Source organism: Podarcis tiliguerta (assembly GCF_965153285.1).
Source record: "Podarcis tiliguerta genome assembly, chromosome: 10".
Taxonomy (NCBI): domain Eukaryota; kingdom Metazoa; phylum Chordata; class Lepidosauria; order Squamata; family Lacertidae; genus Podarcis; species Podarcis tiliguerta.
Window position 1 is genome coordinate 71,819,911 of NC_139543.1, and position 15,758 is coordinate 71,835,668.

At 47.8% G+C, this 15,758-nt stretch overlaps 1 protein-coding gene across 8 annotated transcripts in view; it reads left to right on the plus strand.

Annotated features, from left to right (window-relative positions):
* SHANK3 (SH3 and multiple ankyrin repeat domains 3) overlaps positions 1 to 15,758 on the plus strand; it is a 434,403-nt gene that overhangs the window by 133,993 nt on the left and 284,652 nt on the right. For all 8 annotated transcript variants that reach the window (XR_014502588.1, XR_014502589.1, XM_083401725.1 and 5 more), the window contains 2 exons: positions 5,499 to 5,702; positions 10,961 to 11,032. Coding sequence is in view for 6 of the 8 variants with exons in the window: in XM_083401725.1 (XP_083257851.1) it covers positions 5,499 to 5,702; positions 10,961 to 11,032 (276 nt within the window). In the remaining 2 variants the exon portion in view is untranslated. The remainder of the gene's footprint in view (positions 1 to 5,498; positions 5,703 to 10,960; positions 11,033 to 15,758) is intronic.

Genomic DNA, 15,758 nt, shown 5'->3' on the forward strand with positions numbered 1-15,758 from the left:
AAGCAATGACTGCTGTGCAGAACCACCTCCTGCAATGAAACGGCTTCAAACCGTTGGGGGTTGAAGGCAGCTGCTCATGTTTCCAGAGTAAGGCAGAGTAAGGTGTTCATTTCCTGAAACCAGGGTCTTGGGCTGGTTTGAGACATGGCGAAAGAGCAGCTGCAAAAGACAAAACAGTTATCATAATTAAATAAGTTAATAGCAAGAAATGAAAAACATTTCAAGAAGGCAGTTAAGGAAAAAAAATGACTCAAATTGAGGTGGTAGATGGAAGTCAATACAAAAGACTAGAGTGCTTAGGTTTGATCATTCAGAATAATGTTGTTGTTGTTTAGTCGTGTCTGCCTCTTCATGACCCATGGACCAGAGCACGCCAGGCACTCCTGTCTTCCACTGCCTCCCGCAGTTTGGTCAGACTCTTGTTTGTAGCTTCGAGAACACTGTCCAACCATCTCGTCCTCTGCCGTCCCCTTCTCCTTGCGCCCTCCTTCGTTCCCAACATCAGGGTCTTTTCCAGGGAGTCTTCTCTTCTCAGGAGGTGGCCAAAGTCTTGGAGCCTCAGCTTCAGGATCTGTCCTTCCAGTGAGCCATCAGGGCTGATTTCCTTAAGAATGGAGAGGTTTGATCTTCTTGCAGTCCATGGGACTCTCAAGAGCCTCCTCCAGCACCAGAATTCAAAAGCATCAGTTCTTTGGCGATCAGCCTTCTTTATGGTCCAGCTCTCACTTCCATGTATCAGAATAATAACCACAGGTTGTTGATGGAGGGGAAGATAACTAGTTATTATGTATCTTTATGCATTTGTTTATCCTTAGTTTTAGTTTGAATTTTGGATGGAATCTTTCTGTGGATGTATGTGAAGCAAAACTCAATAAAAATTATATTAAAAAGAAAAAGAGAAGCTGCCTCTGGCTTGTGTTGAGAATCATAGAATCATAGAATCATAGAGTTGGAAGAGACCACAAGGGCCATCGAGTCCAACCCCCTGCCAAGCAGGAAACACCATCAGAGCACTCCTGACATATGGTTGTCAAGCCTCTGCTTAAAGACCTCCAAAGAAGGAGACTCCACCTTGGAGTCCGCCTTCTCCACCAAAGAAGGAGACTTCTACCTTGTTTGAAAAACTCAGGACAGCTTAAAAGAAGGTCCTTCTTCAAGCCGTGCACAGCCCAACTATGGATCTCCCTTCTGTAGGAGGCAGTCATAGCCACCAACGTGCTTGACTTTAATAGAGGATTGGACAAATCCATGGAGGAGAGGGCCATGGGTGGCTATCAGCCATGATGTAATTCCAATGCTCTGCCAGCAGTGCTTCTGAAACCACAGGAAGGGAGAGGACCCTTGTGCTTGACTCCTGGTTTCTGGCTTCCCATCATGGCCATCTTGGTTGCTAGTGTGAGAAGAGGATCCTGGACTAGGTGGCCTATTGGCCTGATCCAGCAGAACTCCTCCTTATGCTCTAGACTGAAGTCTCAAATTTTAACATACAATAGCAGACGAAGAACGACAACGTACTGAGATCCCTTCCTTAATCCTTCACGCACTTCAGAAGAGGCTGCAGGGTATCCCTCCTTTGTTGGCATCACCCTTGGGCAGCGTCCGCTGAAGCAGAAAATGTGTCCCTCAAGCAGTTTTCATTAAAAAGCATGAGCAACATTTGGCCTGCTGGGACCTCACCTGTTCTCCAAGAATCCTCAAAGATTATAGACACAGGGGCTGAGATTACATCCGCAAGCTCCTTTAGTCCCCTTGTGGGCAGCTCATCAGGCCCTGGAGATTTGAATTCATCTAAAGTAGCCTGGTGTTCCCTTACTACCTCTTTGCCTATCTTAGGCTGCAGCTCCCTCCTTACCTCATTTACTCATCATTATTATCACCAGGTTGGACATTGCTTTCCTTCTGGCTGAAGACAGAGCAGTTCCACCTCTTCTCTGTCACCCAATAGCATTTCTCCATCTTCTCCATGCAGAGGACCTACGACTTGCTTGTTCTTGTTCTTCTTGCTTCGAAGATAGCCAAATAAACTTCTTTTCTAACCTTACTTGCATGTCTGAGCTGATTCTCAGTTTTAGCCCTCCTGACCTTCTCCCTGAAACTATTGGCTACTCGTGTGTACTCCTCCTTTGTTATTTCCCCTTTCTTCCATTTCTTATACACGCCCTTCTAAAATCTCAGCTCATCTTTAAGCTTCAGATTTAGCCACACCAGTTTCTTTAGATGCCCCTCACTTTTCTTTCTTGTTGGAATTGTCTGCATTTAGAATTTCAATATTTCTCATTTTAGAAACTCCCATCCAACTTGACTCTGAGTATTTCTGACCATGGGATCTCACCCAACAGCTCCGTCAGCTTTTTGAAATTGGCCTTCTTAAAGTCTAGACTGCATTTCCAACTACACAGCTTTCCCTTTGCTCTGTATCCTGAAACCCAGGAGAATATGATCACTTCCTCCCAGGTTTCTGAGCACTTCCACTTCATCTATCAGTTCCTCCCTATTGGTGAGGACCAGGTCCAAGATAGATGATCCCCTTGTTGTTTCTTCTATCTTCTGGGAAATGAAATTGCCAGCGAGGCAACGGAGGAATTTGTCGGACCTTCTTACATTCTTGCAATCTTGAGTCCCAACAGATATGGAGGAAGTTGAAGTCCCCCATGATTACTATTTCTCTCCTTTTTGAATGTTTGGTGATCTGCTCTAGGAAGACATCATCCAAATTTTCAGTCTGGCCTGGCGGTCTATAGCAGACACCCACAATAAGGTCACTGTTGCTCCTCCATCCTACAATTTTTACCCCTATAGTCTCAATCTGCCTTCCATGCTCCAGATCATATAATGCTACTCCTCCTCCCTTCTTGTTTGTTCTATTTCCTCTGTGTAGGTTATATTTCTCAATTCCTACATTCCAGTCATGTGTCTCATCCCACCAAGTTTTAGTAATGCCTCCTAGGTCATATTTGCCATCCTGTATGAGCTCAAATTCATTGTGTTTTTTCCCCATGCTCTGTGTGTTAGTATAGAGACAACTGATACCATTTATCTCTTAATATTTCCTCACAACATGTTGGGAACCAGGCCCACCTGCACAGGTAATCTCTGTGCATTTCAGACTCTGGGGACCCTCTTTCTGCCTACCCTGAAAAGCATCGCCTGCCGTTTTGTGTGCAAAGGGAAGGGCAGTTCAATCCGTTCTCTCCCAATAGCTCGTTTTTTCAGCCTTAAGTTCATTTTTCCACATTTCAACATCCTTTCTATAAGATAAATGAATATATTTAATAATCCCTCATGAAAATTCATCAGCATTTAAATTAGAATTTCTCTTAATATGCACATGCTTGTTTGCAATTTTGCTTGATCCTATTTTGTTTAGTCTACCCAGATATTTAGAATGCTGGTTCATGTTTTAATTTGTTTTTCGTTTATTGTTGAGTTTATTTATTTTTTTTGGACGCTTTAAGTAATTGTTGTTCATTCTGTTTAAACAGCAATGTTATTTGTCTTATCTTTTTCGTCAAGCACTTGAAAGTTTTTTGTAACGAGGTGTATGGATTTTATGAAATAAGTAAATAGGCTAACAATGTAGCTGTTTAAAACTGTTTTTATAGATAATTTTATAGTTCGTCAGAGACAGGGGAGATGCTGACAACTGTGCACTGGGGGAAGCGGGGCTGGTGTCTGACTTGGGAGAGAGGGGCAGTGATTTGTGGGGGACTGTACCGGCCAGGAGGCAAGAGCTGGAGGCAAGGGAAGCTTCACAACTGGAGGGTGGAGTGCAGGATGGGTCGGAAGAAGAGGAGGAAGAGGCAGGTCAGGCAAATGAAGGGCTGGAGTCTTCCCCATGCTCTCCTGCACCACAGTCTCCCAGAACCAGGAGGGGATTGAAAAGGGAGGAGCAGAGGCAGTTTCCAGGCAGGCATAGTCTCTGGCTGCGGGCGTGCAGCCCATTGGTAGAAGGTTCCTAAGCTGGCGGAGGGGGAGTGGACCTCCTTCTGCTGCAACTGCTCCATAGAGTACAGACCTGGGAATAGCTCCCTAGACACTAAAACATGGGTAGGCAAAGTAAGGCCCAGGGGCCGGATCCAGCCCATTCGCCTTCTAAATCCGGCCCACAGACAGTCCAGGAATCAGTGTGTTTTTACATGAGTAAAATGTGTCCTTTTATTTAACATGCATCTCTGGGTTATTTGTGGGGCCTGCCTGGTGTTTTTACATGAGTAGAATGTGTGCTTTTATTTAAAATGCATCTCTGGGCTATTTGTGGCGCCTGCCTGGTGTTTTACATGAGTAGAATGTGTGCTTTTATTTAACATGCATCTCTGGGTTATTTGTGGGGCCTGCCTGGTGTTTTACATGAGTAGAATGTGTGCTTTTATTTAAAATGCATCTCTGGGTTATTTGTGGGGTATAGGTATTCGTTCATTTCCCTGCAAAAAAAATATAGTCCGGCCCCCCCACAAGGTCTGAGGGACAGTGGACCAGCCCCCTGCTGAAAAAGTTTGCTGACCCCTGCACTAAAATGATGTGTGTGGTATCTGGAGCCATGGAAACTATTAAGTGTCAGCTTTGTCCTTAAAGAGTTAACAATCTGCTGTTTGCATTCCTTTGGCTGAGAAGCACCCTTGACATTGTTTTATTCTTTTCGTAAACCACCTTGAGGTTTTTTCCCTTTACAAAAAAGTGACATATAAATTTAACGAGGCAAATAAATAAAAATAAATAATGTGCACATTTTTGCAAAGCGGGTTCCCCTAACAGAATGCATTTTTAGTTGGGATATTTTTTTTTTTGTTTTTTAACTTGCATATGCATTTTAATGCACACTCCCCTCCCCCCCCCCCGCCACCTCCAATGCAATTTATTTCTGCGCACTTTTGCCGGAGAACTGCATTGCAAAATGCAGGCAAGTGTGGCTTTTGAAGGATAGCTGTGCTTCACTTTGCATATTGGTTCAAGAAGAGTGAACACGGTGGCTTCTCATTAAAATGCAAACAAACTCTATTCAAGATTGGATCCAAAAGCTGACAGAATATGCTGAATTAGATGGTTTATCAGAAAAAAATAAAGAATAAATCAAAACAGGAATTTGTTTCTAAATGGGAGGTTTTTAAAGAATATCTTAAAAATAAATACAGTAGTTTAAATTCTGTTGCAGCATTCGAAGAACTTCAGTAATAGTTGTAAGGTAGATATAAGAAATTAGATTTAATGAGAATAAGTGTAATTATGAATTTGAAGTATGGAATAGACGGGAGGTTGGGTCTTTAGTGTTAAGACCAATAGATGTTTTATTGTTTGCTAAGAATATTATGTGTCTATGGTTATTTTTGTAGTTTGTGTATAATTTGGTATTTGTGTTTTCTGTTTGTTTGTTTTTCTTGTTGTATAAATAAAAACTTTAAATAAAAATTAAAATGCAAACAAAACCCAATGCCTCTCCCTCCCCCTGCCCACATTTTGTACCAATTGCCAATGTCTCTCTCTCTCTCTCTCCCCCTCGACAGAAGTGTATGCGGCTGAACCCAGATGTTCCCGTCTGGGTCTCCAAGCAGCGCATCCTCTGCACCTTGAACCACAGCCTGAAGGACGTGCTGAACTATGGCCTGTTCCAGCCAGCCTTCAACGGCAGGGCCGGGAAGTTCCTGGACGAAGAGCGGCTGTTGAGAGAGTACCCTCTGAACCCGGACACCCCGGTCCCTTACCTGGAGGTACCGACCCGGAGGCCTGCCTCGTTTTCCGTAGCTACAACCCCCAGCCCCACTTGGGCCTGCCTTGGGGCATGGGGGCCATGTTGAGCTGGGGTGGAATGGAAACAACGGGGGGCATTCCTTCTCCAGAGACCAAGCTTCTGAATGGCATGGAGATTGCCAGTCTTTGCTCACTGGCGGAGGAAGGGGGGGCAGGGGGGAGCGTACTGCACTGGCTCCCGGTGGAGTACAGGTTCAGGTTCAAGGTTTTAACCATCGATTTCCTAGAATCTTAGAGTTGGAAGGGACTCAAAGGTCATCTAATCCAACCCCCTGCATGCAGGAATCCCTTGACTCGTGGACTCAGCCACTGTGATCCACACAACGGTCACCTCCAGGCTTGATTATTGTAACTCGGTTTACGTGGGGCTGCCCTAGAAGCTGAGCCAGAAACTCCAGCGGGTGCAGAATGCCGTAGTGGGACTCCTTACGGGGTCCTTGCCGTGGGATCACATTCACCCGCTACTATACCAGCTGCACTGGCTCCCGGTGGAGTACAGGGTCAGGTTTAAGGCGCTGGTTTTAACCTTTAACGCCCTATGTGGCCTAGGACCCTCGTGCCTACGGGACCACCTCTCTTGGTATGTTCCACGGAGGACCTTACAGTCTTCAAACAAAAACATCTTGGAGGTCCCGGGCCACAGGGAGGTTAGGCTGGCCTCAACAAGAGCCAGGGCTTTTTCGGCTGTGGCCCCGATCTGGTGGAATGCTCTGTCACAAGAGACTAGGGCCCTGCAGGATTTGACATCTTCCTGCAGAGCCTGCAAGACAGAGCTGTTCCCCCAGGCCTTTGGTCAGGCTGCAGCCTGACCTCCTCTCTCCTTCTGTAATCTTCATAGAACTCTAACCCGATGGTTGCCATTAATTTGAGTCTGAATTGATTTTAGAATGAATTGATTTTAGAATGCTGTATTACTTTTATTGTTGTTGGCTGCTCTGAGCCTGGCTTCAGCTGGGGAGGGCGGGACATGAATAAATTATTATTATTATTATTATTATTATTATTAGCCCCAGCAGCATGATCCTGATTGGGTGCCATTGCAGCTGCCCCCCCTGCAATGGACACCACGCCCCCACAGGCAGTGCGCCACACCCCTGGCACATGCGCCAGCCACGCTCAGGCCTGCTCTCTGCACCCTGGTGCAGGAGCATGAAGCTCTGCCACTGCCTTTGCTATAATATCTGGCTCCTGGTGGTCTTACTTGTGAGTAGGTGGGAGGTTTCTTCAGGATCAGGGCCTAAGAGGACAAGTGCGTGGGCATAAAGTCCAAAATGCAAGTGAAAGGTTCAAGACGGGGAAGGGACGTCGCTAAATGGCTGAGCATGCACTTGGCATGCATTGTTTTTTAAGGATTGTTTCTTCCCTATGGGACGCGGGTGGCGCTGTGGGTTAAACCACGGAGCCTAGGGCTTGCTGATCAGAAGGTCAGCGGTTCAAATCCCCGCAATGCGGTGAGCTCCCATTACTTGGTCCCAGCTCCTGCCAACCTAGCAGTTCAAAAGCACATCAAAGTGCAAGTAGATAAATAGGTACCGCTCCGGCGGGAAGGTAAATGGCATTTCCATACACTGCTCTGGTTCACCAGAAGTGGCTTAGTCATGTTGGCCACATGACCTGGAAGCTGTATGCTGGCTCCCTCGGCCAGTAAAGCGAGATGAGTAGCGCAAACCCAGAGTCGTCTGTGATTGGATCTAATGGTGCCTGGCAATGGCTGAGTCCACGAGTCAAGGGAAGGTTTGGGGTTGTGGCGCGACTTCTTCAAGAAGGACACTGACAAACTAGAACGTGTCCAGAGGAGGGCAACCAAAATGGTCAAAGGCCTGGAAACGATGCCTTATGAGGAACGGCTAAGGGAGCTGGGCATGTTTAGCCTGGAGAAGAGGAGGTTAAGGGGTGATATGATAGCCATGTTCAAATATATAAAAGGATGTCACATAGAGGAGGGAGAAAGGTTGTTTTCTGCTGCTCCAGAGAAGCGGACACGGAGCAATGGATCCAAACTACAAGAAAGAAGATTCCACCTAAACATGAGGAAGAACTTCCTGACAGTAAGAGCTGTTCGACAGTGGAATTTGCTGCCAAGGAGTGTGGTGGAGTCTCCTTCTTTGGAGGTCTTTAAGCAGAGGCTTGACAACCATATGTCAGGAGTGCTCTGATGGTGTTTCCTGCTTGGCAGGGGGTTGGACTCGATGGCCCTTGTGGTCTCTTCCAACTCTATGATTCTATGATTCTATGATTCTTAGTGGAAGATTCTGGCCACTGGGGCACTTTCCTAGCCCATGCATTGCAATAAATAGAAAGAAATCTAGCTGAGATTCCTGCATTGCAGGGGGTTGGGCTAACTCTAAGATTCTGTGATTCTAGGTAATCGATGGTTGACCCCCTTGCTGCACTGGAGGTCAGGCTGGGTGCTCTCAGCAACCACTTACTTGGACCTCAAAGATCTATTAAAATCCCATTTAGATATACTGGCTTAGCGTTTAATTCTTGCAGCAGAGGCCCTGTGGGTCACCTTTGCCCATCCTGGCCGGGGCCTCCCTGGCCTGTGATCTTTTGCCTCCAAAGGTGGCTGCATCACATGGTCTAAATGTGGATGTGGTGGGACGCATCTGGTGCCTTGGCACCCAACAAATGTTGCCACCCCAATCAGATTTGGGCGTGAAATATACTTGGAGTCGAGAATGGATTTCATGCTCTTTATTCAGCTCATAGTGGTGAGGAAGAATGGAAGTTCCCCCAGAATGTCTGCTTTATATACAGTGGTACCTTTGGTTACATACTTTATTTGTTCTGGAGGTCCGTTCTTAACCTGAAACTGTTCTTAACCTGAAGCACCACATTAGCTAATGGGACCTTCTGCTGCCACCATGCCGCTGCTGCACGATTTCTGTTCTCATCCTGAAGCAAAGCTCTTAACCCGAGGTAATATTTCTGGGTTAGCGGAGTCTGTAACCTGAAGCGTATGTAACCCGAGGTACCACTGTACATTATTTACACAATGGGCCCCATGTGATTGGCTAATTCCGGGATTCTCCTGTAGGCCAATCAGGTTGCGGATTCACTTCCACCTGGAGCTGGATTGGGGGGCTCCTGTGGACCAATCAGACTGCTGCATTCTGAATCCTATTGTTCTAGGACCAATCAGACTGCTGCATTTTGGATCCTATTCAACTCAGTACATAACAGGGGGATTGCAGCCGTTTCCCACCAATTTAACGCAGGGACCCACTTTTGTTTCCCCATATCTTCCCTGCTCCCCAAATCCCTTTCCGAAAGCAGATGCTGCAGAAACTTCTCTGCAAGCCTCAGGTATGGGGGGAGGGGCGGGGGCTAATGTTAGGCATGTCTTTTAGCAAAAGAGATCAACGATTTCACACTGGAGTCCCTCAAGAGCTCCTTGGTGAATGCCAAGCGGGCCCAGCGCTCTGCTCCTTCTCTGATTTGTCAGTTAGTTCTAAAATGCCAACCTTTGCCACCTCTTCTTCACATAGCTCTTCAGGTACGCTGCTTCAAAAACAATGAATCACCAGCGAGCTAAATTTAGGAAAGGGAGGGAGGGAGGAGAAGAACTGGATGGGTTTTTGTGCTTGGAAAATGGGACTGATGCCAACCACACAGGACCTGCTCAGGGCCCAAACACTTTCACAGGACTCTTCCTGGACGGGGAATAATTTTTATCTATCTCCCATGACAACTGGAAGTTTGGTCTTCCCTCCCTTCCTTCCTTCCTTCCTTCCTTCCTTCCTTCCTTCCTTCCTTCCTTCCTTCCTTTCTCAAAAAGCTCAGTTCACAGGAAGTTAAATCCTGCACAGTATTCTATGCTGAATTGATTTCTAAGCGCAGGTCTGAGATACTTTCCATTTGCCCCACCCCTTTTCTGGGGAACACCCATTGTTTACTGCTGAATCGCAACGAAGGTCAGTTGGTTTTTCTGTGGATTAAACACTTCCTCTGGTCCCGCTGCTTTCCCCCAGGGAAAACCGCCGTTTTGCGCTCCATCAGAGCAAGTGGCAATCATGTTTTCTGCAGGTTGCTGTTTGTTCCCATTCCACGCCAAAGAGCAGCTTTTCCCTGGGAAAGGAGTGAGGTAAGGGGGAGGCTGCTTGCAGCTGACCCGCTCAGAGCCATGCTTTCTAGGCCCAAAACAAGCAGACGTGTGGGGTATCCCTCAGCGGTCAACTGCAGGTTTTCCCAGGAAAAGTGGTGGAAAAAAGAAAAACCTCTCAGACCCACGCTTAGAAATCACGGACCAAACGGAAGTGTGAATGAGCCCCGTGTGGGATTTGAACCAGTTCCCTGCAAACATGGTTTTGACCTGTAAATCCCCAGGTTGCTGGCCCAATAGACCTAACCAATTTCCCCTTCCTCTGTGCCCGCCCAGGTGAATGGACTTGCCCGTTCTCCCCACTCTCTCTCTCTCTCTCTCTCTCATTTTTTTAATTCCCAACTCTCAGTATGGACCGTGTTTGCTCTGGTGGGTGACACTAGAATTCCTCTACCCTGGCAATTCATCAGAGCCCAAGAACATTCTTAGGAGAGTACTGACTTCTTCTCTGAGCCTTTTTACAGCCAAGATTGAGCAGGCATGGAGTGATTCGGTCCTACCCATGTATTACTTTTTTAAAAAATTAATGGGGGTAGTTCCCAGGTCCAATTTTAAAGCTCTGTGTCCAAGTGCCCTTTTCCCTGCCAAAACCTGTTCTTTAAAGCTGAATTGGAGCAAACAGCCATTTGGGTTTTCTGCGGATTGATGTTTGCTCTGATTCAGCTTTAAAGAGCAGCTTTAAATCTCTGGATCTAAAAAAAGGGTGCTCAGAGAGAGTTTAAAGTGTGGACGATGCATGAAAACAGCGGAGGAAAGGCAAGGGTGGATAAGCTCTGAGCTTTGGAGCTGCTGTTATATCCCCCAAGATATAAAAGAACTTGTAATGCTTCCAAAGGGAAGGAACTGAACCAAGATGGTGAGCCGCTGAATACCATCTCCTGGGAATCGCAGGTGGGGAGAGATCCTGCTTGTGGACTTTCCATTCAGACACCTGGTTGGACACTGGGAGAACAAGATGCTAGACTAAAGCCCCCCCCCTTGGTCCTGATCCTGCAACTGGACTTTCTTGACATCCTTAAATGCCTCTGAAGCCTGTGGGCTGCCCTTGGCACAGGGCCTGTTTTGGCGATTTGTGGGTGACGCTCCTTTCTCCCCTCTGCTCTTGTTCTCCAGTTCCGGTACAAGAGGCGAGTTTACATCCAGAGCCTGCTGGACGACAAGCAGTTTGCCAAGTTGCACACAAAGGTAAGAAGAGACCGCCATCCTCAAGGCGAGCAGGGGAGGCCCTTGCACGTGACCCAGCCCCTGGTAGTGTGGCCATTCCTTTGAGATGGTGATTTCTCAATTCCTGAGACAATGAGAAGGTTCCCTCACCCGCTCCCTCCTTGCAGAGAAAACGTTTGGTCAGTTGGGGAGTCAAAATGGTTTCAGGACGGTCTTCCTGTGCTGCTCCAGACATGTGGTTTATATATATATTTACATACGTGTTTGCTTGGTAGATTTATGAACATTTAGTATATATCTAAGACATTAAGTTTTTTATTTCAAGACACATTCATAGCTACTACCCAGCATGGTTTTATCCTTTTGAGTACCAGTTGCTGGAAACCATGGGAAGGGAGAGGGCTAATGTGCTCGGATCCTGCTTTCAGGCTTCCCAAAATGGGGATCTGGTTGGCCTCTGTGAGAAGAGGATGCTGGGCCAGCTGGGCCACTGGCCTGATCCAGCAGCAGGCTCTTCTTACGTTCTTTTAACTACACTGGCTGGCAGCCGCTCTCCAGGATTTCAGACCAGGGCAGGTGGGAGACATTCCTTGCCTGACCTGGAGATCCCAGGAATTAAATGGGGATTTGTTTTCATGCAAAGCAGGGATGTGGGTGGCGTTGTGGGTTAAACCACAGAGCCTAAGGCTTGACAATCAGAAGGTTGGCGGTTCGAATCCCCGCGACGGGGTGAGCTCCCGTTGCTCAGTCCCTGCTCCTGCCAACCTAGCAGTTTGAAAGCACATCAAAGTGCAAGTAGATAAAGAGGTACCACTCCAGCGGGAAGGTAAACGGCATTTCCGTGCGCTGCTCTGGTTTGCCAGAAGCGGCTTAGTCATGCTGGTCATATGACCCGGAAGCTGTGCGCCAGCTCCCTCGGCCAATAAAGTGAGATGAGCGCCACAACCCCAGAGTCGTCCGCGACTGGACCTAATGGTCAGGGGTCCCTTTACCTTTACCTGTAGGCAATCTGCCACTGAGCTGCAGCCTTTCGGTTGGAGAGTGCCAATCGGATGCCTCCTTGGCCTTTGAGCCATCGCTTGCCTACCCCACCGCCTAAGAGGGGGCTCCAACACTTGGCCCCGCAAAATATGCCTCAGCTGCTGAAGCAGCTCTTGTTGTGTGAGACATAAAATGATGCCCGTTCCCCCTTCTCCCCTCCTGCCTGCATCTCTCCCCCCTTTTGCTCACAGCAGGGCCGCTCAATTTGGCCTGTGGCTCCAGGGGTGCCGGCCTGGTTTTTGGTGCTCTTGTGCAGGGAGAAGCAGGGGGAGAGCACCTCTAGGAAACAGCAGCTGTTGGGCGGAGTGGAAAACGCTGCAGATGCAAAGCAGGGAGAAAAATGATGATCTCTCCCCGTTGCCCCCCCCCCGCCCTGTTTGTCCAGATGGATCCCTCCAACCCACCCAGAGGCATCAAGCAGGCAAGATCATAGACTAGTGCAGTTGGAAGGCACACCCAGGGATCATCTAGTCCAGCGGTTCTCAACCTGTGGGTCCCCAGATGTTGTTGGACTACAACTCCCATCATCCCTAGCTAGCAAGGCCAGAGCTCAGGGATGATGGGAGTTGTAGTCCAACAAGATGTGGGGACCCATAGGTTGGGTCTGCTGCTGCAGAGCCTGGCAGGCAGCTTGTTGTCCTTGTGGCTGAGGCCACAAACCGCTTGGGTTGGTCCCTTGCCCGTTCCAGGGGTTGAGGACCTGCTGGACTAAATCCCGATCTTGTTTTATTAGAAAGAGCCTTGCAGAATCGGGCCAAAGGAGCCCATTTGGCCTGGCCTTCTGCCTCTAGCAATGGTGAGCCCTCACCTTGAGGAAGCACCAGGGTGATGTTCATCCCAAGGGAAGGCTGGCCTGTTTCTCTCCTGCCTCTGAAGCAGCTCACGTCTGGTGCTCTGAGCTCCTTGGGGGGAAAGGCAGGAGAAGCCCTGGAGATGTATGAATACCAGCCATCGGCAATTTGAAGAGTCAGCCAGCGGAGCCTCTTGCCACCCTTCCTCGTCTGTCTTTTTGTGTGTGCATGAGCAATATCTCAGAGCAGCCTTTATTTTATTTTGCAAGAAGCTGTCTTTGCTCCGTGCGGTTGGCAATGTGCTCCCCCCTCCACCTCCTGCAATTCCCTCTGATTGGGTTAAGATAGCAGTTTTCATTCGTGCCCTTTTGGCAACGAAAGCAGCCTTCAGAAAATGATTGCAAAGTGGCACTTGGTAAGCAGCCGCAAATATTGACTTGGTCTGTGGACGGCTTCTGTGCAGTTCAGAATACTTTGAGGCTCCGTTCCGTTCAATGAGCGTTATCTTGGTGCGGATACAAATCTTCCGCAGAGTTAATTACCTCTAGGCCAGTCTGAGCCATTTTGAACTTCTCATCATGAGTCAGAGGAGATAGCTTGATACCCTCTATAATTAAGGAAATGTTGTTAGTAAAATCATCACAGAATTGTGGGGGTTTTTTTTGAAGACTTGTGATCCCTGGAGGTGCTTTTAGGAGCGCTCTTTGATTTCCACTGCTACAATTCTGCACTAGAAAACCCAGCTCCCTTTTTAGGCAGGCTACACTTGTGATGGCTAAAGGTGCAGAAATCTCCGAAGAATGTCTCACGGAATGGGGAGAGCCATGTGGCAGCGATGTGAGCCAGAGTCTGGATTGTGACTCGTCCATGGATATACTGATTGGAGTAGACCCTCCGGCTGTTTTCAGGAGGGGTTTTCAATTGGGTTTTGAAACAGTTTCTCACCGTGGTTCTGCTTGAGGATGGGCAATGATGTCTAGCAAAGGCCTGATCTTTCCAGGAGCTTCTGTTCCCTTCCGTAAGGAAAACCTCACAGCAAGAATCCAGGCAATGCTTTCTCCCAGAGACTTGCCTGTGACTGAGGACATAGGTCCATCTTAGGGCTCATCCAGACTTACGTTTTGCCCCACAGTTTCTAGACCCAGGCCCACACTTTCCCGGTCCATGTCTGAGCTCTTTTTAAATTTCCCCTGCTGCTTTCCCCACTCACGAATGCTGAATCAAAAAGCTACAACTGATTTATTATTTATTCTCATTATTTATTAAATTTGTATTTATTGGTCCTGCTAGCTAGGAATGATGGGAACTGTAGTCTTTTAGAAGACATCTGAAGGCAGCCCTGTTTAGGGAAGCTTTTAATGTTTAATAAATTATTGTATTTTAATATTCTGTTGGAAGCTGCCCAGATGGGCGGGGTATAAATATTATTATTATTATTATTATTATTATTATTATTATTATTATTATTATTACTACTACTATTATTATTATAAGAGGGACGTGGGTGGTGCTGTGGGTAAAACCTCAGCGCCTAGGACTTGCCGATTGCATGGTCGGCGGTTCGAATCCCCGCGGCGGGGTGCGCTCCCGTCGTTTGGTCCCAGTGCCTGCCAACCTAGCAGTTCGAAAGCACCCCCGGGTGCAAGTAGATAAATAGGGACCGCTTACCAGTGGGAAGGTAAACGGTGTTCCGTGTGCTGCGCTGGCTCGCCAGATGCAGCTTGTCACGCTGGCCACGTGACCCGGAAGTGTCTGCGGACAGCGCTGGCCCCCGGCCTCTTAAGTGAGATGGGCGCACAACCCTAGAGTCGGACACGACTGGCCCGTACGGGCAGGGGTACCTTTACTTTCCCTTACTATTATTATTATTATCCAAAAGCAGCTGGAAACCAGTTAGGGAAGCCCTGCTAGTCTGTATTTACTCACTTTAGAGCCCTATTATATGGCTTGCTTAGTTAATCTTCTGGTTCTGGGATTAAATAAGATCTCATTATATACCATTTCATTACAGTCATACCTTGGATCTCAAACACCTTGACTCCCAAACAAATCGGCTCCCGAACGATGGAAACCTGGAAGTGAGTGTTCTGGTTTTCGGACGATTTTCAGAAGCTGAATGTCCGGTGCGGCTTCTGATTGGCTGCAGGACGCTCCTGCAGCCAATCGGAAGCTGCGCCTTGGTTTTCAAACGGTTCTGGGAGTCAAACGGTCCTGGAGCACATTCTGTTCGAGAACCAAGGAACGACCGTATATTTTTCCAGAATTTCATGTGCAGATCTCAGGGCACACCACAACATAAAAATACAATAGGAATGACACAAATTTCTGGTGGTGTGTAACTGTGTATTTCACCAGTTGGCTAAAGCATGGAAGCTCTTTAGGGGAGGTTGATGTCTGACATGCAGCAGTGCAGCAGCTCAGGTCTGGCACCACAGAGCCCCAGGTTCGAATCCTGCCAGTGTGGTGTAGTGGTTAAGAGCGGTGGACTCATAATCTGGTGAACCGGATTTGATTCCCCGCTCCTCCACATGCAGCTGCTGGGTGACCTTGGGCCAGTCACACTTCTCTGAAGTCTCTCAGCCTCACTCACCACACAGAGTGTTTGTTGTCGGGGAGGAAGGGAAAGAAGAATGTTAGCCAATTTGAGACTCCTTTGGGTAGTGATAAACCGGGATATCAAATCCAAACTCCTGCGTCCCAGAGCTCCCTTGGGCTACCCGCTCTCTTAACGCAGCCTACTTCGCAGGGTCGTTGTGACGAGGTGACTCTGCGTGCCACCTTGAGCTCCTCGGAGGAGAGGCAGGGACAAACGAAGCAAACCGGCAAAGAAGCGCGTTCTGCTGCTGGGATGGTATCGATCCTGCTGTGGCTGCCTCTTTCATGACACTGTTTTATTGATCTGAATGTCTTGTCGT